The sequence below is a fragment of the Passer montanus genome, unplaced genomic scaffold, assembly GCF_014805655.1.
Source record: "Passer montanus isolate IOZ18808 unplaced genomic scaffold, ASM1480565v1 scaffold52, whole genome shotgun sequence".
In the NCBI taxonomy this organism is placed as follows: Eukaryota; Metazoa; Chordata; class Aves; order Passeriformes; family Passeridae; genus Passer; species Passer montanus.
This window is the reverse complement of record NW_024370152.1, coordinates 1224723-1245493: the sequence shown is the minus strand read 5'-3', so window position 1 is coordinate 1245493 and position 20771 is coordinate 1224723. Positions and strand designations below refer to the sequence as shown.

Sequence of the window (20771 nt, the reverse complement as noted above, 5' to 3'; positions counted from 1 at the left end):
GTAACCACTTCACTTTGTAATACATTCCTCATATTTCCCTTCCAGCTGACCTAATACATTCATACAGTAACATACTACAAAGTTCACTAAACCTTTTTTATCTGGAGGCATAACTGGGACTCTGTGTTCACGAATCTCTGAAGTCCACATCAATCCTTCTAAGCAAATGTCCTTTCAAATGCAGATAGAGTACTTTTTCTCAACTCAGTGAAAAAAGCTCCTTTGCTCCTTTATTATGTGCTTTATTATATGTTTCATAATTTAAAATGGTGAGAAATACTCATGCTTAAATTTCATGGTCTTTAAAATCAGTTTTGAATTCATGTTCAACAGTGGGTGAATCAGAGTTGACCCGCCTGTTAAAGGACTATGAATATAATTCTGTCCTGAACTCTGTCCTGAACTTTTGTGGCAGCTTCTTTCGCTCAAGTTTTACTGTGTTTGCCTGTATGGGGTGGCTTTCTTTCCCACAGCAGGTTAAGCATGTTAGGTAACAAAGGCACATGCATAATCTGGAGGTCTCTCAGGCATGCGTGTCACATGTACACATGGATGCATGCCATCCCAATTAGCACGTGGTGGAGTTTTGGACTGTGATGCTCTGCAGATCTGTTACCAGTAACACCCACTTGAGGAGACTTGTACCTCTGACAGCCGCTCAGCCGTTTCCACATAAATGCTCTTATGGCCCAGGTCATTTATCAGAAAAAAAAAAAAAAAAAAAAAAGAGAAAAGAAAGACTCGGTCTTTCTTTCTCGGTCGGAGCCCAGGTGACCTCCTGGCCCCACCTGTAGGCATTCCTAAAGCTTGGGATGTGAGCGTGAGCAGCTGCTTGTGCATGACAGCTGCTCAAACTGTGCTGCTGTAGCAGACACAGCTCCTTCAATTACCTTGAATTAAGTACCAACTAGTGACAACTCAGGGCGCAGACTCTCTGTGATCTAAGGCCCTGATCCAGAAAAGCATTTAAGTGCGTGCTTGTTTATCCTTTCTGTACAATGTTTATAAGCACATGCATAGATGTAAGGACATTTTGAAGTACTATTGAAATAATTTTGTGAGGGACTAGGATAAACAAATCCTGGCCGTGCTACAGAGAGAAATTTGTTAAATAAAATTTTTGTGTTTATCTCTTAGATTTCTGCTAATAGAACTAGGGTGTGGCTTTCTACTGAAATGTCACAGTGCAAGTAAAAATTACTTTGGAAGTCTCTTTAAGACACTGCCTTTGTCTTTTTTCATTCCCTATTTTTAATTAGCAGTTGACCACAAAGAATGCATTTCCCACCAATTCAAAAATAAGGCCAAGCAGCATGTTAGTCCTCATTGCCTGTAATTGCGTATTTCAGAAAACACTGTTACATATTTTGCTACTTTAAAACAAAAAGCAAATCAAATGGTCACACAAAAGATACCTAATCAATCTGCTGCACATCGCTCTGCCATGAAAAATTTATTCTCTCTAGACTGATCAGGGTCTTGTATGAATGCTATCTGGCTTTCATGCCCATACATATGACCAAATGTGTGGCTAAGAGTGATGTTCAGCAAAGTTGCTTGACTATCTGTGACTGGTGAGATAATTCGCTGTTTGGTGCTCCAGTGTTGAATCAGGGTTATTTTTTGGAGGAAAGATGAAGAAGGATGTACCATCTGCTCTTCTTGTTCTGATTGTTACAGGAGTACCTGAATGGCTACTCCTGTAACAATCTCCTGAATGGCTGGCAAAATGCTAGCAGTGTTTTTCCCTGCTGGAAAAAAAAAACAAAAACCAATTAAAATATCCTTGGTCATATAATGCTCTTTGCTCTAAATGGTTGGTGTGACTTAGCAAAAGAAGATGTACTTCATGTGTTACTCCGGAATAATTTGCCTCATCAAAATCCACAAGATTCAGATATACAGTAATGCTTACAAAAGAAGGCAAAATAATTAAGGGTTTTGGCTCTGCCTACTTTCTTCTGGGGGATTTAATTTGCACCAAAAAAAAAAAAAAGAGACAAAAGTAAAGGATGGCACCTTTTCTTTCTTTGAGCTGATGGGAAATTTGCACTCTACTCTAAACCAGAATTTAACCTTGAGACAGATATCTGGGTCTCAGGGGTAGAAAACTGTGTTTAGAAGTAAGAATATAGGAAAGCTAAAGAGACAGTGACTATCTGAGTTTGCAAACAGCCAGAAATGCTTTCATGTGTTGCTTTGTGCATTGTATTTTCACATACACAGCTTTGGAAGGAATGGTCCACATTAATAAAGAAATTATAGTGATCTTTTAAGACCATCTTTGTTCACTCTGTGTACTAAGCCTGAGGGTAGGTCAGGACCACCAGCAATTTAAAAAAAAAACAACCCAAATCAGAAGAAAGCCCTCAGGACAGTAAGCATAATGGTCACTACTAAGGCAGAAATTGTAAAAATGCTATTACTGGATAGTATATATGACTAATATATTTATATAATATATATTGCTAATATAATAGTATATATTACTAATATAATTATACTATATTAATGTATTGTACTTATGTATAACTAATATAATTATATATAATCATACTGGCAAAAGATGGGAAAATTCATCATAGAGAATGAGCTGCAAAAAAACAACACCTTATTCTTCCACTTAAACAAAAAGATACTGCTTTGTAGAGTGACATGCCCTTTACCTCTATTGTCTTTTTATTAAAGGCTTCAATAGATTTTGGCTGTGTTGTTGGGAAGTATTTAATTAAAACAAGTAGGAATGAGCAGGAAGGATAGTTCCACACAATAATGCCGCACACCTTAGTGAGCCACAGATTGTTAGCATTTTAACTTTAAAGGTTTACCCAGTTTAAGCCTTAAAAGTGCTAACAGTTTTGCCATATATTAATTATTTATGCATGCCATGATAAAATTATCAGGAGGAAACTATTGAATATTTTGAGAGCTATAAAAGCTCATTCCTTTAATTTGCACTGGATTAATCTCAATATTTTTAAGACTGTATTAGCAGCAAGGTGTACTTTTTTGAAGATTTAAACACTAGCCTCCTCGGCAGGTTCAGCTGAATTTCACTGTTAAGAGACTTGATACATTCTTCAGCATATTTTTGGTCGTGTAAGGATCACACCTAGAGCACGGTACTAATAACGCCCAGGGCGCAGGTTCGATCCCTGTACAGGCCATTCACTGAAAAGTTGGGCTCAACAGTCCCTGGGGGTCCTTCCAACTCAGAATGTTCTGGTGGTGCTGTGAACACGGCTTATGCAAAGCACGCTGGACGCACAACTTCGGAATGGCCGCCCATGAAACAAGAATGAGTCAATTCAAGCCAAGGGACAATATAAAAGCTTGTGAAGAATCACAGTATTCCATTTTATATTCTCTTAAGCAGGAAGGGCAGAGACACAGGCGGGCTGGCCCAGGGCGGACAGAGCCGGGGCGCGGTGGGTTCGCCGAGGGCTGCGGGACGCGGGGCGCGGCCGCCCCGGCCCCTCGGGGCAGGAGAGGTCCCAGCGTGGCAGTGCCCGGCCGGAGGCTCCGGGACCCCCCCGGTGCCGCCCCACCGCCCGCCTCCGCCGCCACAGGCCCCGCGCCCTCCCCTTCCTCCCCCCGCCCCGCAGGGACCTTTTAAGAGGAGGGGGCAGAGGCTGGAGGGCTTGGCCGGGGGACGGGGCTGCTCCTGAGAGAGCTGTCGGGTTGAATCGGACGGCCAAAACAAAAACGTAACAGGGAGCAGGAAGAAAAAAAAAAAAAAGGCAAAAGACGTCAAAAAAAAAAAAAAAGAAAGAAAGAAAGAAAATAAATAAGTAAAACGGGAGGTGCGGAAGCACGGAAAGGTGGTGGGGGGACAAAACAGAAACCGCAGGGGGACGCGGTGCGCAGCGCGGCGATGGTGCGCCCCGGCGGGCTGTGCCGCCTGCCGCTGCTGCTGCTGCTGCTGCTGCTGCTGCTGCTGCAGGGCTCCCTCCTCCTGCTGGCCACAGCCCGGCACGGCCGCGCCGCCGCCTGCCCGCTCCGCAGAAAGGTAAGCGCCGCCCGGGGTGCCCTCCTGCCCCGGGGTGCCCTCCTGCCCCGGGATGCGCTGCTGCCCCGCCCCGGCAGCGGGGGACGCGGGTCTGTCCCCTCGGGGTGCGGTGACGGGAGGGGGCGGCGTGCGGGGCCGCCGCGGCTGAGTCCCCTCTGTCCCCTCTGTCAGGCGGACTCAGGCGGCGAGGGCTCGGCAGCGGCTTCCCGGGACGGGAAGGCAGGGTGCTGGGAGCGTGCATGGGGGAGGAGGACCCTGGGGTGAACCCCGGCAGGATCTTTTGCCTGCGGTGAGCAGGACGAGCTGCGCTGCCCGCCAAACGACAGACTGGCCGGGAGTGACTTGCTAGTGCCATCCCGCGCAGGGTTACCGCCTAGTCCCACTTCAGAACGCCGAGCGTGCTGGAACAGGTTCGGAGCAGGAAATGGCCATTTGGTGTGAAAACGCGGTTACACGTTATGTTAGGTTTTGCTCGTCTCCTAAACTTAGCAGCTTGGCTGCAGTAGCTAGGAGCAGCATGCATGGCTTAGCTCCAGTGTGTGATTAGCACAGCAGAGGATCCCTGCTGCAAGTTAGGGGTGATGTTATGGGCCGCTGTGAAGCTTGTGTAGACCGTGTCTGCCATTTCCACGAAAGATCAGAAAAAGTCGTTCTTGTTGAAGCTTGATGCTTCTGAGCTAAAAGTACCAAAAATCATGTAGGAAAAGCCTTCTTGAGCTAACTTTGTGTTAACAGGCCATCTGTGCTGTCTGTTGGCATCTACTTGGACCTGACGTGCTTCTGGGATATGTGTACCGTCACTTCAGCTTCCCTCCCAGGTTAATTCCACTCTTAAGGAAACTGGAAGCCCTTAGAAGTCTAAGTGCAGACCTGCTGCACCGGGGAGGTGCCAAAGCCACAGCAGGCTCACTGCAGGGTAGGTGTGAGAAAGTTCTGCAACTGGAGAAGGTCTGATCTGTGACTTCACTCTGCTCTCTCACCTGCTCATGCACCTAAATGTAGCCCTTGTTCTTGGGGGCCTTCCTGCCTCTGTGAGCATGCTGGTTCCCCACAATATCTTCTCCTAGGATTTAGGGCGTTATGAAATCAGCCACATGCCAAGCTACATGTGCTTCACTAGAGGTGTCTGTCTGAGCTTGAGTTAAACAGAGCCCAGCCCTGCCTTGTGCGATGGTGTCGTTACAATTTGCTGGGAACCAGTTTGTCGGCTGGATTTGTAGGTGGCTAGCCGTGACACTGCCATAAAGCCAGGTCAAGCCTTTGGAGTGGGTAGCCCCTTCTCCTTGAGGGCATGAGGTACAGAAGATGTGGGCTGGTATGAAACTACTGCAAGGAGCTAGTGAGAGCAAGTACAAAGAGGACAGCTCCTGAGCAGAAGTCATACTTGTGGAAATGGATTACTTTACAGGTTGGGTGGGACATGCAGGAAGTTTTTTTTCAGAAACAATTGACTGGACTTCTGCCAGTTGCTAGCAAGACTGAAGGTGAAATGTGTTAATGGTAGGTAATTATCTGCTGATTACGCTGTCATTAAAATGTGAGACCACCTGTAGTTCTGGAATAGGCCGTTTCCGAGGGTCATTAGGACAATGGTAATAACCACACTGTCTAGGAATGGCAGTGTCTGCCTTATTTACAAAACTCTTGAGTTTATCATTACGAATATTTACATTAACTCCTTAGGGAAAATACACTGTCTCGTTCCCGCATCACCACGGATGGGTTTTTAATTTACTTTAGTTCTTTATAGGATTCCTTTTCTTACCTCTCTTAGACAGGTCTGACTTTCTTCTTTTTGTTAAGTTGCCTCAGTGTTTGCCATGAAAGAAGTTTGTGCGTTGTTGTCTGAAAAGCTGCTATTTTAAGGAGTGAACCTACAGTATTTTAGGAGACTTTATCATCATGATTCAAAATTATAGATAAAGCTACAACCAATAATGTGCCTTATCATTCTCAAAAAAAAAAAAAGACATTGAAAACAATTATTTTAAAATAAAGTATGCTGAAATATTTTTGGGGTGTATTCCAGATACTATAATGTGGTCTGGTACTGCTTACTTTTTGCTTAACATTGGAGTGCACTGGAAAAATCAAAGCCAGAAATCAGGGATTAATTGTGGAATGCTTGTCGTTGTAGTTGGTTAGTATTTTATGATGTGTTTTTTCTCATAGAGGGCCAATTAATTTATATGGCTGCTTTTACCCATATATGTCCTTCAGCAGAGCAAGTCGTATGTCTGTTCTTAACCTGTGGCTTTTTAGTTAAAAACTTCTTTTTTTCATTTCTGGCACTTTGGATATGTTCTTTTAGTAGCTGTAGCCAGGTGTTTATTCCCCAAGTGAGTTCTACTTTCAGTCTTAAGCTGAGTTTGAGAGTGTCAGTAACACAGGTGGGCAAAAGCTCAAGTATTACTAAAAAAGTGGCTAACATTTTTGTGTGCATTACTGTAGTTGCATGGGCATGTAACGTGGTGAGTAAAATCTTTGCCCCAATTAGGTATAAAGGAACATGACCAGATAGGATGCCAGGATAGATAAGAGAGAGGGAGAAAGCCATAATAGGTAGGGTTATAGGGCTGCCTGCCTGGGTGAAATATTGCATGCCATGTGCTTTGGCTTCTGTAGCTAGCAAGAAAAATAAGGCACAAGAATATTGTGGATTGAGAAACAGTGCAGTTCTGGGCTGAGGTTTGGAAGGTGTGGTTGTGAGGTCAAGTGGTGAATATTAGGGGTCCTGAAAGACAGTGAAGCCACGGAGGGCATCTGTCTGCACAGTGAGGTATACACTTTGTGCTTTGAAATGCATAGTCTACACAGATGAGATAGAAGATGGAAGGAAGCAGAACTCATGTAGAAGGAAGCAGACCAAGTCTAGGTTGTCCATGTCTGGAGTTCTCGTCCAGTTCTTCAGTCTCTAGACTGTTTTCTTTTCCCTCGGAGCCTTCATTCCCTGCATCACCACAGCCTTCTGTTTATACTTACACTTTTCTGTTTAGTTTTTTATACTGTCATGCTCTTCTAGATGTTTGGAGTGCTGTCACTAGATAAATTCTTTGCTCCTCCTGGTGTTTTTCTGAATTGTTTTCTGGATGTTTGCCAATTTTACTCTTGTTAGTATGTAATTTAGCCCAATTTGAAATAGTTTCTGTTGGGGAAAAAAAAAAAAGACACTTTCTCTGATTTTCTTTGGTATTTCTCTTCCAGAAAAATCACTGCTGTCTCACTTGAAGCTGTGTATGATATCTGACAAACACAGTAGTATTTGTGTATTTGAAGACTATAGGTTGCATCCTATAATGGATCTCTAAATAGTGCTGGAAAAGCAAGCTGTTGGTGCTAGTTAAAATGAACAAAATCTGAGGCTTGGGGTTTTTTAATCAAAAAGAAGGAATCTCAGCTCCCAAGGAAGTGCCCTTGATGTGCACCATGCTTTCACAGAATTTTTGCAGTGGCTGACACTCTTGTCCTGTCACATTGGGGAAGTGTTGTCCATCCCTGTGTGTCTCCATTGCACCTCAGTGGATGGTCGAGTTTGTCCTGTGTGCAGCCTTAGTTAAGAAGGAGGCTTTCCAAGTCTTGTGGAAGGGAGTGGATCCCACAAGTCCCAGTGCATTCTCTGTGACAGTGTCAGCTTTTTCACCGGGGGAGGTAAGGCAGAGGAGAAGGCATCATGCTGTAGTGCTGAGCATTCAGAAATACCTTGATCTGATGATTCCTTGGACCTTTGTGTGGCAGCAAGTTGGGAGACCTCTGTTGTCTTGTGAGACTTTCCCCTTGCTCAGGGTTTTTCCTGGGACGAGTAATGCATTGACTACCACCTGTAAATTGTAGAGTGGAGACAGAACAATGTATCTATGCATCTTGATCTGTTCATGAACCTTTTTGTTGTTACGCTGCTGGAACTGAAATTCTTCAAGCTGCACAGCCCAGCTGCCATAAGCCTCCAGGACAACAATTTGACTGTAATTTGTTTCTTTTAAAGCACTTTTTTTTTTGTTTTGTTTTTTTTTTTTTTTGTTGCAGCATCTATGTTAAAGGATCTTATTGCAGATGAAAATTGGGCTGTAGCACTTTTATCTACTGCTTGCTCTCAGGGAAGTGAGGTGGCACAGTCATGGTGTAAGGTGTGATGCTGAACAAGCTTCGGCATTGCTCCTGTGGTATTTCATGGCTACCTAGGGCACTGTTTAACAGCTTCCCTTTTATGGTATTGGGGTGAGATTATATCCTTGCCGTTCCCTCTCTGAAGCTGCATTGAGACATGCAAGAGCTCCAGGAAGTCTGCAGGGAGATGGGAGAGCCTGAAGGTACAGCAGGGCAAAACAGGCCCGCTCATGCACACCAAGGGCTTTGCCCCTTCCCCACTCACACAGGAGGCTGTTTGCAGGGTCTGGCACAGAGGCAGAGCACTGCTAGGATTCCAGTCTCCACTTTGGAAGGAAAAGGAGATGCCAAAGGAGTGTGAGGCACTAGCATGTCCAGAGCAGTGGTAGTGTCACCTTTTAGAGGGAGAGTGAGCTTTGGCAGCTCCCCATGTACCATCACTTGGTGATGATAACACCTGCTGGTGCCCAGAAACTTATTCTGCAGGGTCTGGGGAGTTTCCCTGTCAGTGGTGGGACACTGAGGTTTTATGTCCTCTCATGCTGGCTCGAAGCTTTCTGTGGAGGTCTGAGTGGTGCTTAGGGTAATTTCTCAAGTTCATGACTACTTTTGACATGCGAGTGCCAGCAAGAGTGCTCAGCTGCATTGCTTTGTAATGTCAGGGTGTTGAGGACTGTGTGAAAATTTTTGCTACATCTGCTTTCCTTCTGCCTGTGCTACAGGCTCTTTAAAGGAAAACTTCATGTACTCTGTGCCTAATGGCCTGTTTATTTCTTCAGAGGTACCACTGGTACCAGGCAGTTATTACCCTGCTTACAGTATCCGATTATGAAAGTTGTGGGAATAAGCAGAGAAAAAAACCCCAGACCATAATGCCAAAAGCCTTTCTAGCTGGGCTGTGTGCAGTAGTCCAGAGCAGTGCTAATGATTGTGTTAAAGTCTGTTACAAGTCATCTGGGCTTGAGCCTCTTGCTGGATTTATTGAGGAGCTGAAAAGCTGGCTGGTGACCACTTGTTCTGTACGATTCCTTGAAGTTGTAGCTGGTTTTGTGCATTCTCACCTACACGATCAGACCTATGTGAAGAGAAGTATTGACCTCCTAACCTCATGCCTGTCCTGAGTGCCTCCTCTGTCTTTATACTTGCAGTAGATGGAAAGCAGCACTTCTGGTCCTTCCTCCTTGCTGCCTGACCACTACTTCCAGTTCATTTCTCACAACAGTGATGTGCCCTTTCATTTTCCCCTTCTGACTAATGTTGGGGGAGAATCCTCTCTATTTTCCCTCTTGTTTTACTTTGCATATTCATTCTTCTGTTTTCTTCCCGGGTCTATGTTAGATTTTTACTCACCTGTTGCGCTGTTATCTTTGGTACCCCCTGGGGCTCCTCATGTTTCTTAACCCTTGTTCCTATGGTCTTCAGGAGAGTTTTTGTGCTCTGTAATTCAGGTGTAGGATTTGGAGTTGTAGGATGGTGTTGCCAGGATGTGAAGTATCCTTCAGATTCTTTATATGATGCAGAACAGTCTGAAGAGCCCTTTGGAATATATTTGGTTTGTACAATGCTCTTGGGCACATGGTAGAGTTCTTGGGTCTCTCCCATGCAGCTCCAGGAGTTGGACTTCAATGATCCCTGTGTCCCTTTCAGTTCAGGATATTCTATATTGTATAGTCTATGCGGGTGAAGTGGACTGGTGGTAGCACTTTGCTGAAGTACTGCCTGATCTGTGGCCTGGTTTTGATGTACAGAGCTGCTGGAGAAGGTTGTCTGGGATGAGCCATTGCAGAGCAGTCTTTAAGATTAACCTTTCTGACCCTGAGTCTTTAGTATCAGAAGTTTATAGGCAATGTGCTTCCAGTAAATTCCTCCAAGCAGCCTGTTCTGCTTTTGGCAGTCAGGCAGGCTTCTTAGATCAGCACACATGCACAGTTTGCCCCAGTGCTGAGGTTAGAGTTATCTGCTGGCTCAAGACTGACCAGATGTTTGAGCGTAGCTGGAAGCCTGTTCTCTTACTTAGACATGCAAAGGCTACCTCTTCCTGTCTGTGCAGACAGACACCGCTTGTATCCATTGTTCCAGTAAGTACTGTGCCACCAGTGGGGTGCTGTAGGCTGTGCCCGCTGCTGGTGTAAAGTGAGTTGAAAGGATTCAAGCAGGATCGATGTTGTCCCATCTGCTCTTCTGTCCTGTGGGAACACCACAAGCCTGTATTGAGGTATCTCAGGTGATGCTGTGAAGTATTTTCCAGCAGAACAAATTTAAATCTGATTGTGACTTCCTGATGGCTGTGGGTTTGGAGAGGCTTTAAAAGCCAACTTTTAAAAATATGCTTTTTTTATCCCTCTGTGTTTACTTTATCAAGTTAATACCTTGAAACCACAGGCCTGCAGAATTTTTTTCTCACTTATTTTCCAAGGTATTGCACGCTCTTTTCTGCTACTCAAGAAAGAGTATTGGACCATGAGGGGTCTTTACTGGGTGTCTGTCTGCCATGTGAAAAAAATTTTTTCTGCCTGTTCCAGCAGGTCTGCTTGCCAGCTGTGTTTTGTGTTACTCATTTTCTTGGTGTCTTGCTGTTGTGTTATAATCCCAGCTGTCAACCAAACATTGCAGTCATTAAATTCCCATTCCATGCAAGAGAGGTTGCAAGAGAGTACTGGAAGGGTGAATTGTTGGGTTCAGATAATGACAACTTAATAGCTAAAGCAAAGTCATGGACACAAGCAAAGCAAAACAAGGAATTAATGCATCACTTCCCAGGGCAGGCAGGTGTTCAGCCATCCCCAGGAAAGCAGGCTCTATCACACGTAGCAGTGACTTGAGAAGACAAACCCCATCATTCTGAACGTCCTCTCTCCTCTTCCCCCATCCTCCCCAGCTTTTTGTGCTGAGGATGATGCCATATGGTATGGAATATTGCTTTGGTCAGTTAGGGTCAGCTCTCCTGGCTATATCCCCTCCCAGTATCTTGTGCACCCTCAGCATGTATGCTTGCAATCATACGACAGGGAGAAAAGGCCTTGACTCTGTGCAAGCATTGCTCAGCACTAACAAAAACATCTCTATAATATCAGCACCGTTTTCAGCACAAATCCAAAACTCAGCCCCATACCAGCCACTGTGAAGAAAATGAACTCCACCCCAATCAAAACCAGCATAGTCAAATGGGAAGTTCACCCATGATGCTGCACCACCTTCTGACTAAGTGTCACAGCAGTTTCTTTGATGAAAGGTGCCTTGCTGTGCTGAAGTGAGAGGTGAAAGTGACAGAAATCCTGCTGTCCTGATTAGCTTCAGCAAGTGGTGCCAATTTTTGACTTGATGAAAGGCAGAAGTTGGGTAAGTATTGTGCCTGAATCATGGTGTGCTAGGGCTGTGCTCTACTGCTGCTTTTGGTAGATACCCAGATGATGTATCAGGTTGAGAAGACACAGTGTTACCTTTCAGGAGGAGAAAGCCCAAGACAATATTCTTATGTTTTTATTTCATGAAAATGGAATTTTTACCTAAGGACCCGAGAAAAACAATGGTCAAAGAGGACTTTATGTGAGCAAAGTCACTTTAGGAAAAGTCCCTGCTGGCAATCTGCTAAGCCAGGTGACCTGCTGGCTTGGCAGCATGTTTTCCTTAAGCCCTCTGCTCCAGTGGCCTGGCATAAATGTGTGTACTTACTCAGCTGTGTCTCCCTTTCTCCCAGCAAAATGAGCTGAACTCCTTCCTGTGGACAATCAAGAGAGATCCCCCATCTTATTTCTTTGGCACCATCCATGTCCCATACACGCGTGTCTGGGATTTTATCCCAGAGAACTCCAAGAAAGCCTTCCAGCAGAGCCACATCGTGTACTTTGAGCTGGATCTCACTGACCCCTACACCATCTCAGCTCTCACCAGCTGCCAACTCCTCCCGCAGGGGAAGAACCTCCAAGATGTGTTGCCCCGAGACATCTACCGCCGGCTGAAGCGGCACCTGGAGTATGTCAAGCTGATGATGCCATCCTGGATGACCCCAGACCAACGGGGCAAAGGGCTGTATGCAGACTACCTCTTCAATGCCATTGCTGGCAACTGGGAGCAGAAGAGGCCAGTCTGGGTGATGCTGATGGTGAACTCCCTGACAGAGGTAGACATCAAGTCACGAGGTGTGCCTGTTCTGGATCTGTTCCTTGCCCAGGAAGCAGAGCGGCTGAGGAAGCAAACGGGCGCTGTGGAGAAAGTAGAAGAGCAATGCCACCCGCTCAATGGGCTGAACTTCTCCCAGGTGAGATGGAGTGGTGTGCAGGGTGCCAGGCTAGCTGCTGAGCTGGATGTCACAGCAGAAACAGCATGGTCTGGGGTGTGGGTTAAGTGACTTTTACCTAGAGACTTGTGTCTGCTCCCTGCAGCCCGTGCCTCTGCCTGCATCCTCAGGAGAATTTGCTAGCACAGGATCAGGCCAGAGCTGAATTCATCCAGGTCTGGCCTGGGAAGACCCCTGTTCTCTTCCTTGGGCATGTTCTATGCTCAGAGACCTTTGGATGTGTGCTCTCCAACTCTGACTGGGCTGCCCTGCAGGAGCTCAGGACAGGCTGGGGCTCAGGCTCCAAACTTGTTTTTGTAATACCAAGTTAAAAAGAATGAAGTGATTACTTGGGGAAAGCAGGGGTGCTGTGAGTTGTGCTGAGAAGTAATTGCTGGTTGGAAAGCATCACAGTGAATATTTTGATGCCCTCATAAACAGGGGCCCATCATCTGCAATGGGAAAAGTATTTTTTGTTTGTTGTGGTTTTTTTTCCCCTTTCTTTGTTACTAGGTGAGGGTCAGCACAGCACAGCTTTCTTCAGGGAGCTGCACTGACTAGTGCAGGCCCTGGTGCAAATGCCTTTGTGTCTGCAAACCTGTTGGAGTTCAGCACTGTTTTTCATGCAGCAGAATGACCTCTACATTTTCCATGAAGTGCTCCTCTCTGAATAAAATACTCCAGGCAGTAGTGTCTGTTGTTGTCTCTGCCCAGTGGGATCACAGGCATAACATTGCTGTCTGACGTGGGGTACCTTTGCTGCAGGGTGGTGCTAGTTTGGGGAGTGGAGTGGCATTTGCTTAGCAATAATCAAGGCTTGCATTTTGCAGTATGCCCTAGAAGCACAATATGGAGGACCTTTAGTCATAGGGCTGGGGAGTTTTGACTGATACTCAACCTTCTCCCCTGCATCCTGAAGCCTGTCCTGTCGCTGATGCACGATTTGGAAGGGAAAGAGCAGAAGGCAAGTGCAGCACAGCAAGGGCAGGGACAGCAGCCCTGGACAAATGTCTGAATAGCTGTGATCCCCCCTAGACAGCGTTGGTGTGGGGACCGTTGTGCAGGGAATAGCACAGCAGCCTAGTGTGCATCACTTGAGCAGTTCTTAACTGCCTGCAGGCCTTCTGCACTTCTCTTTTCCATTGTTTGGAGCTGGGCAACCTCATTTGCATCTCCAGTAACTTGCTTAACACGGTGCTTTGAATCCTTATGCTGTTGCTGTTTGCTCACAGATAGATAACCTGGGAATAGGCTGGGAAGTCCCTCCTTTTCCAACTCTTACCTGGTTGAGGATTTATAAGCATTATTGCCCATGTTTTTCTTTTGCTGGCATTGCCCCTATAGTTTATGATAGAAGTGGAGGTGTGGGCATTTTTCTCCACTGCCTTTTAAGAAAGTGGTAGGGGGACTAAGATATGTTGACTGCAAATGATATCCCTGCTAAGCTCATGTAAATGTTGACTCTTAGGCCTTCACAGTTTTCTACAAAGAGCAGCTGGTTTTGTGCTGTTTAGCAGATGGGATAAATACCAAGTGATCCATGGCAAGGGACACAGAACTGCAATATCCAGAATTGCCCAGCCTTCTGAAAAGGCCAGAGAGACAAAAACTTCAGGAGAATCTAGCCTCTAGTTAGGAAAATCATACCCTTTGGTTGCCCCATGGTGAGTGGAGATGTGCATTTGCATCATGAAGGCTGCAGCTCCTTCCCTACCTTCTCACTTCCTAGGGAAGGGGTACGCTGTCCCTTGAGGGAGAAGGTCTGGAGCAGCTACTGCACTGCATATTCATACCTCCACTGCTGCCCACTACTAGATTTCCAATACAGGCAGCTCAAGGAAAAGGAAAACCAGAGGCAGATTATTTTTGTGCTTCTAAGCCAATTTCATGTCTGTTTCAGAAACTGACTTGTGAACTCTCATGGTTGGCAGTTGTGTAAGTTTGATTTCAGAGCTTGCTTGTCAGGTTGTTCAGGCAGTAGAGTTAATTACGTGTTTAATAGAAACAAAACAAAGAATTTGAAGTAGGCTCTTTGGAAAATATTTTCTTTAGTGTGCTGCTGTTTGGAAACCCCCAGCATTGGGCCACTTCTGTGCAAACACACAGGCATGACTTAGAAACTTCTGTTGGGGAAAGTGGAACAAAACCCATAAGGAAGAGTCTAAAAATGTACAAGAAATATCATAGAATCACAGAATGGCCTGAGTTGGAAGGGACCTTGAAGATCACTTAATTCCATTCCTTCTGCCATGGGCAGGGACACCTTTCACTGAGACCAGGTTGCTCAGAGCCCCATTCAACCTGGCCTCAAACACTTCCAGGAATGGGGCATCCTGCTTCTCTGGGCAAGAAGTTATTTACCACTCTCACAGTAAATAACTTCTTCCTATTATCTAACCTAAACCCACTCTCTTTCACTCTGAAGTCATTGCCCCTTGTCCCTTGTAAAAAGTCTTGTAGGCTTCTTTCCCATACTGGAAGGTGCATTATAGGTCACCCCAAAGCATTCTCTTTTCCAGGGTGAACAATCCAAATTGCCTCAGCCTTTTTCTATAGGAGAGGTGCTCCTTTCTTCTAATCCATCTTGGTTGCCTCCTGTGGACGTACGCCAACACATCTGTGGTGCTGGGACCCCAGAGCTGGGTGCAGGGTTCCAGGGATCTCAGCAGAGCAGAGGGGCAGAATCCCCTCCCTCCCCTGCTGCCCACGCTGCTTTGGATGCAGCCCAGGACACGTTTGGCTTTCTGGGCTGGGAGTGCCCATGGCTGGGTCATGTCCAGCCTTTCACCCACCAGCACCCCCAAGTCCTTCTCCCCAGGCTGCTCTCCATCTGCTCATACCCAGGGATTGCCCTGACCCAGGTGCAGCACCTGGCACTTAGTCTTGTTAAGCTGCATGAGATTCCTGTGGACCCACTTGTCAAGTTTGTCCAGGTCCCTCTGGATGTCATCTAGGGAGATGCTTCTTTTCTTTTCACAGAGAAATTATTTAATTATTTTCTTAGCAGAGAAGCAAGTTCAGTGTTTTCAGTTTGTTTCTGCATAGGGTTTGCTTTTTCTTTCGCATCCAAAATTATTCTTCTGGCTGGTAAGGCAGACTCCCAAGCCACTCCAAACCATACAATGTTACTGGCTAGGTCCCTGGTTTTATCCATTCTATTGACCAAGGCCTTGTTGGTGTATGTTATTTCAGGTGAAGGTCTGGAACAGTTTATTGTTCCCCAGGCACAATGCTCAGTTACTGGAAAGTACAGACAAACCCAAATTAGGAACTTCCTTCTCCCCGAGAAGAGAAAACAGTAAAAATGAAAAAAAAAAAAAGCCAAAAAAACCCACATAAAACAGCCAACAGTGCCTGTCAAGGGGCTCTTTTTCTTTGGGCTTTTGAACCAAAGATTTTTGGTTTATGACTCTCTTATGTTACCTGCCAAATCTCTCTGTTCACGCTCAGCTCAGGCTGTCTGCCCACACTGCCAAATCATAAAAGCATCATTTTTTTTCAGTACACAGTGATGTGTACACAATCTGTGAAATGCTTTACTGCCTTTTCAGTCCCTCTCTCTTGTGGTATTCACATTCTCTGAACAGAGAGAGACATAATTCTCTGTCCCAGGATTTTTTCCTGGGGAAGGCAGTGGGAAAGCTCAGAGAAAGAAGGAGGAAAACAATTCTTATCTCTACTTGCTGCTCTTGTTGTTTGGCACATGTGGACTGTGTTATGGAAATTGTTTACCCAAAGGGATTTGTTAATTGGACTCTGCTGATGGTTGTTTGGACTGATTGACCAGTTGGATCAAAGCTATGTCGTAAGTGTCTGAAAGGGTCATGGGTTTTTCTTTAGTATAGTATAGTTTTAGTATAGAGTATAGTAGTAGTATAGCTTACTAAAGCATTTCTTCAGCCTTCTGAATCATAGAATCAGAGCACATTATTCCCCGGATGGGGGTCGCTTTTCTATGATACTCTCTTGTTCCAAGATCTGTGTAACTTCAGGAGTATGCAAAGATTAGTGTGTCTCCATGCCAGCGCCATGGTGTTTATTTTTCCTCTTGCATGCTGTTTCCATCCTAGTTTGTCTTACAGACTTGTTCTCCCACTCCACCTTCTTGGCTAGGTAGTGCCTCTCTTGTCACAATACCCTGCATAGGTCTCGTTCCTAGCTGTGTCTGGGCTTTGTAGCTATGTATGATCTGCCACTGCTGACTTCCAGCATGGAGTCAGTTCCTCCCAACTCTTCCTTTACAGTCATGCATGTGCTTACATGTTTGCTGTATTGCGGGCATTAGTGCTCCAGCACAAAACAGCTTTGCTGTTGGCTTCCGTAGTGTCATGAACATCAGCTTAGTACTGGCTCAGATGATAAGCAAGTGTTGCCCCTTGTACTGTGCCAGACACTTGCTTTGGTATGCTAAGGTGATGTCCAGGCTGTATTCCTCACAAACTGGTCTCTGCTTGAACACAAGAAGGTTAGACTTATGTCTGTGTCTGTCCCATGGTTAAGTGTGTAATCACTGTCAAGCCATCACTGCTTCCTAGCCATGACCCTGGCCAGTTTGGCTTTTTCAATACTGGGGCACTTGGTAGAAGATTCTTTTACCTGTTCTTGATTTGAAAATTTTTTCCCCACATGACTTTCCTGTGGTTATACCTTGTCACAGCATTCTTCCTAACTGAGTGTCTGATTACATTGCTGCATATTCAGATGCAGTCTTCAGAGCTGCTTGGGATGCAGTAGGAAGCTGGGAGCCACTAAGGGCTGACTGCTCATGAAATCCTGGCTCCTGTTGCCAGTGTTCTGGCTGTGAAGTGACAATTAATGCTTGACATTGCCTGTCCATGGGGACGCCAACTATTGTCAGCGTTGAAAGAGGCAGGAACAACTGAGGGTTGATTAGAAGCTATTTATTTAGAGTGTCTGACGTAGTTGCATTTAGGAAGGTCAACCTCAGAAGACAAGATAATGCAGAAGACATACTAATATATACCCCTGACTATAGTCCTTCCGTGTCCTATCCAACTAAGCAACAATTTTACTACCTTATATGGAAACATAGCTTACCAATCACTAACAATGTTACCTTATATGAAACTATGACACAGTCTTCATTAACATAACAATTCCACAATCCTCTAGGAGAAAGCCCTTAACAAGCTACTTAAGTAATGCACTTTAGCTTAGTGTATTCAACTGTAACTTTGATCAACCTATAATATTATGTCATGCCTAAACTGGCAGGTTCTTTAGTTCAACAACAGCATCCATCTTGATGGTACCCACCCAACTCTCCATACCAGGTCTAGACATTCTCTCTCTTCAGCACATGGCATCCCATGGTTTCAGGTTGATAACTTTTGTATAGTCAGGCTAACCAATTCACTTTCAGTCCCTGCCAGTCCAACTCCCACATCTGCCCCTTTCTGCTGGGCAATAAAAGTTCCTTACAAAGATTTTTGTAAAATCTTCTGTGAAGAACTCACTAAATGTGGTAATAACATCAACACAACAACCATTACAAGAACTAACAATCATAACTTAACCAGAGATAACAACCAACTAATAAGCCACAACCTTTAAACAGTCTGTTTAACCAGTTCTTGACATTTTCTACTTGTAGTTTCTCAATTCCTTCCTTTAATAGATGGCTGCTCTGGTGACTTGTTATGATCAGACAGATTCATGCAGCATAATCCTTCAAAGTCTTGGCATCCATGCCCTTATGCCAGCAGCAGAAAGTCACCTTTTCTAGCAGAAAGCAACCCTGTTATGTAGGGTGGGATGCCAAATGCTACTGACATGTGTTAATAGAACTCTTAGTGCAAGGGATGTAACATTGGTTTGCTTGCTCAACCAACACCCCAAACTATCCAATTGTTTTAGTGCTTTTGCTGCATTAATCCACGATGCCAGTACAGATGCTGCAACTCTTTTTTCTTTGTTCTAATAAATAGCCTCATCTTTACATTCTGATTCAAATTGGTGGATCAATCTTTTTTCTTGAGTTTCTCTATTGTGAATTAGTGTGATGTTGGGTGTTAGTACAGTAAGTCTACCCAGGCTACGTGGTCCACCTTTAAACAAACTGTAACTCTCCCTAACTTAAAACAATGTTCCTGAACTTAGGGTGTTGCCTTCCATGGCCTCAGGGTGATCCTGGCTATGACTGGCTCACTGGCCTGGGACCTCCACAGGCTCCAGCCCTGGCACTGAGTGCTTGAAATTACTGTCATTTCCATCTTCCAGCCAGTCTCTCATATAGCTCATTGCAGATAGAAAAGGAAGCAAAATTTTCTACATTGACAATTTTGTATAACGAGGACATTATTTGTTTATGTTTCTACTCAAAAAACAGCCTTTGCAAGCAACAAAGTGCTGAGAGATTCTTGCTTTTTCCAGCACTTCCAGGATCTACATTACTGGATTCACTGGATACCGTGAAAACTGTAGACTTCTGCTTAGCAAATACAGCCCTTCTGACATAACAGTAACATCATTTTTGCTGTTTAATTTGTGTATGTACTTGGGTGAAAGGGCCACACTTGATAACCCCTTGTGTAAAGTCATTATGTGGGAAAAAACAGTATTTATGGGAAAAGTAGGAAGCAAAGACACCATTGCTTTGTTAACAAGTGCTACATGATTTGTTGGTTGGTTTGGATTTTTTTCCTGTTCTTAAGGATTTAGAAGTGAAAAAAAAAAAATAAAAAAAACCCCCAAACAAACAAACAAAAACCAAAAACAAAACAAACCAAAACAAACAAGCAAAAAACAAACAAACAAAAAACCCAATCAAAACCAACAAGCAAATAGAAAAAAAAGAAAACAAACAAACAAAAAACCCAACCAAAACCAACAAGCAAACAGAAAAAAAAGAGATTCACTGGATACCGTGAAAACTGTAGACTTCTGCTTAGCAAATACAGCCCTTCTGACATAACAGTAACATCATTTTTGCTGTTTAATTTGTGTATGTACTTGGGTGAAAGGGCCACACTTGATAACCCCTTGTGTAAAGTCATTATGTGGGAAAAAACAGTATTTATGGGAAAAGTAGGAAGCAAAGACACCATTGCTTTGTTAACAAGTGCTACATGATTTGTTGGTTGGTTTGGATTTTTTTCCTGTTCTTAAGGATTTAGAAGTGAAAAAAAAAAAATAAAAAAAACCCCCAAACAAACAAACAAAAACCAAAAACAAAACAAACCAAAACAAACAAGCAAAAAACAAACAAACAAAAAACCCAATCAAAACCAACAAGCAAATAGAAAAAAAAGAAAACAAACAAACAAAAAAACAACAAACCACCACTCAAAAAACCCTAGGCTTAAAAAAGCCCCGCCTCTAGACAGGTAGAGGCTAAAGAAAACCGTGATTTCTAGACTGTGTACATTCATTAACCTAACACATCTAAACCCCAAAAATATAAAGTGTTAGTCAATACTAGTGTGCAGTACACATTAATCCCATCAAAACGTGTGGAAACAGAATCTGTTTCTATTACTGGTGTAACAAAAAAAAAAAAAAAATCACAAAATTTCACTTTAGTAAAAGCTGATGTAAACCTAATTAAAAATGAATAAAAAACCACCCCATATGTTTTAAGCATAAATTACCTCTGAAATAAGTATTTCAAAAACCCAAAAAGACTCAAGCATTTAAAATAACAGCTGTGGTAACAAAAAGCATCCAACAATTAAGCACCTTACCTAGACTGTCTGAAAATCTATCTACAATAAAACTTCTAAAACCCCAACAAATACCAATTACCACTTCCACAATACATCGCCAACAATATTTGTATCTTATGCTTCTGTTCCCCTGGGCAGATGTGGAGGGGGTTCTTGCTGTACTTGATTGGCCAATTATAATAGTTCTCTTTAATTTCTGGTATGATGAGGCCAGATTTGGCAGTTCCATTCACAAAACCTTGGTTCAGGCTCACCTTTGACAAGAACAATAATGGAGAATCTCAAAGAAAGAAAAAGCAAGGAAGGGCACACAGTACAAAATCTGTAAAGAGTATATTAGATTCTGTAATTTAGGTCCAGATTTGGAGCAGAGCAAGGTAAAGAGCTGCTGCTTGATGAAGCAGCGGGTGGAGGAGCAGAGCATTTTATTGCTAAACAAGTTGGATGGGACACTGCTTCCAACTTGCTGCCCCATGGGTGTAACTTCAATACTTATTTGTTAGGATTGGCCTTCTTTCCTCACGTGATGGGAACATCAGAGTTTTGTGCACTGAACTGGAGCTGGAACAACTGAATTGATCCTATATGCATCTTTAGCTCCTGGAGTCTGTCACCTAGATTTGTTTTTGTTTTCAGTTTGTGTGTAAACAAACCTGCAGTCTCTATGTCTAGACATCAGGGATGGGGAATGAGCTGG

At 44.1% G+C, this 20771-nt stretch overlaps 1 protein-coding gene across 2 annotated transcripts in view; it reads left to right on the top strand.

Moving 5' to 3' along the window:
• The first annotated feature begins 3543 nt into the window (after positions 1-3543).
• Positions 3544-20771, top strand: part of TRABD2A (TraB domain containing 2A) — an 81124-nt gene continuing 63896 nt past the window's right edge. Inside the window, exons 1-2 of one of the 2 annotated variants that reach the window (XM_039724187.1) lie at positions 3544-4009; positions 11811-12371. In XM_039724187.1, the coding sequence (XP_039580121.1) occupies positions 3875-4009; positions 11811-12371 (696 nt within the window). In that variant the 5' untranslated portion in view covers positions 3544-3874. The remainder of the gene's footprint in view (positions 4010-11810; positions 12372-20771) is intronic. The other variant, XM_039724186.1, reaches the window with a different exon arrangement.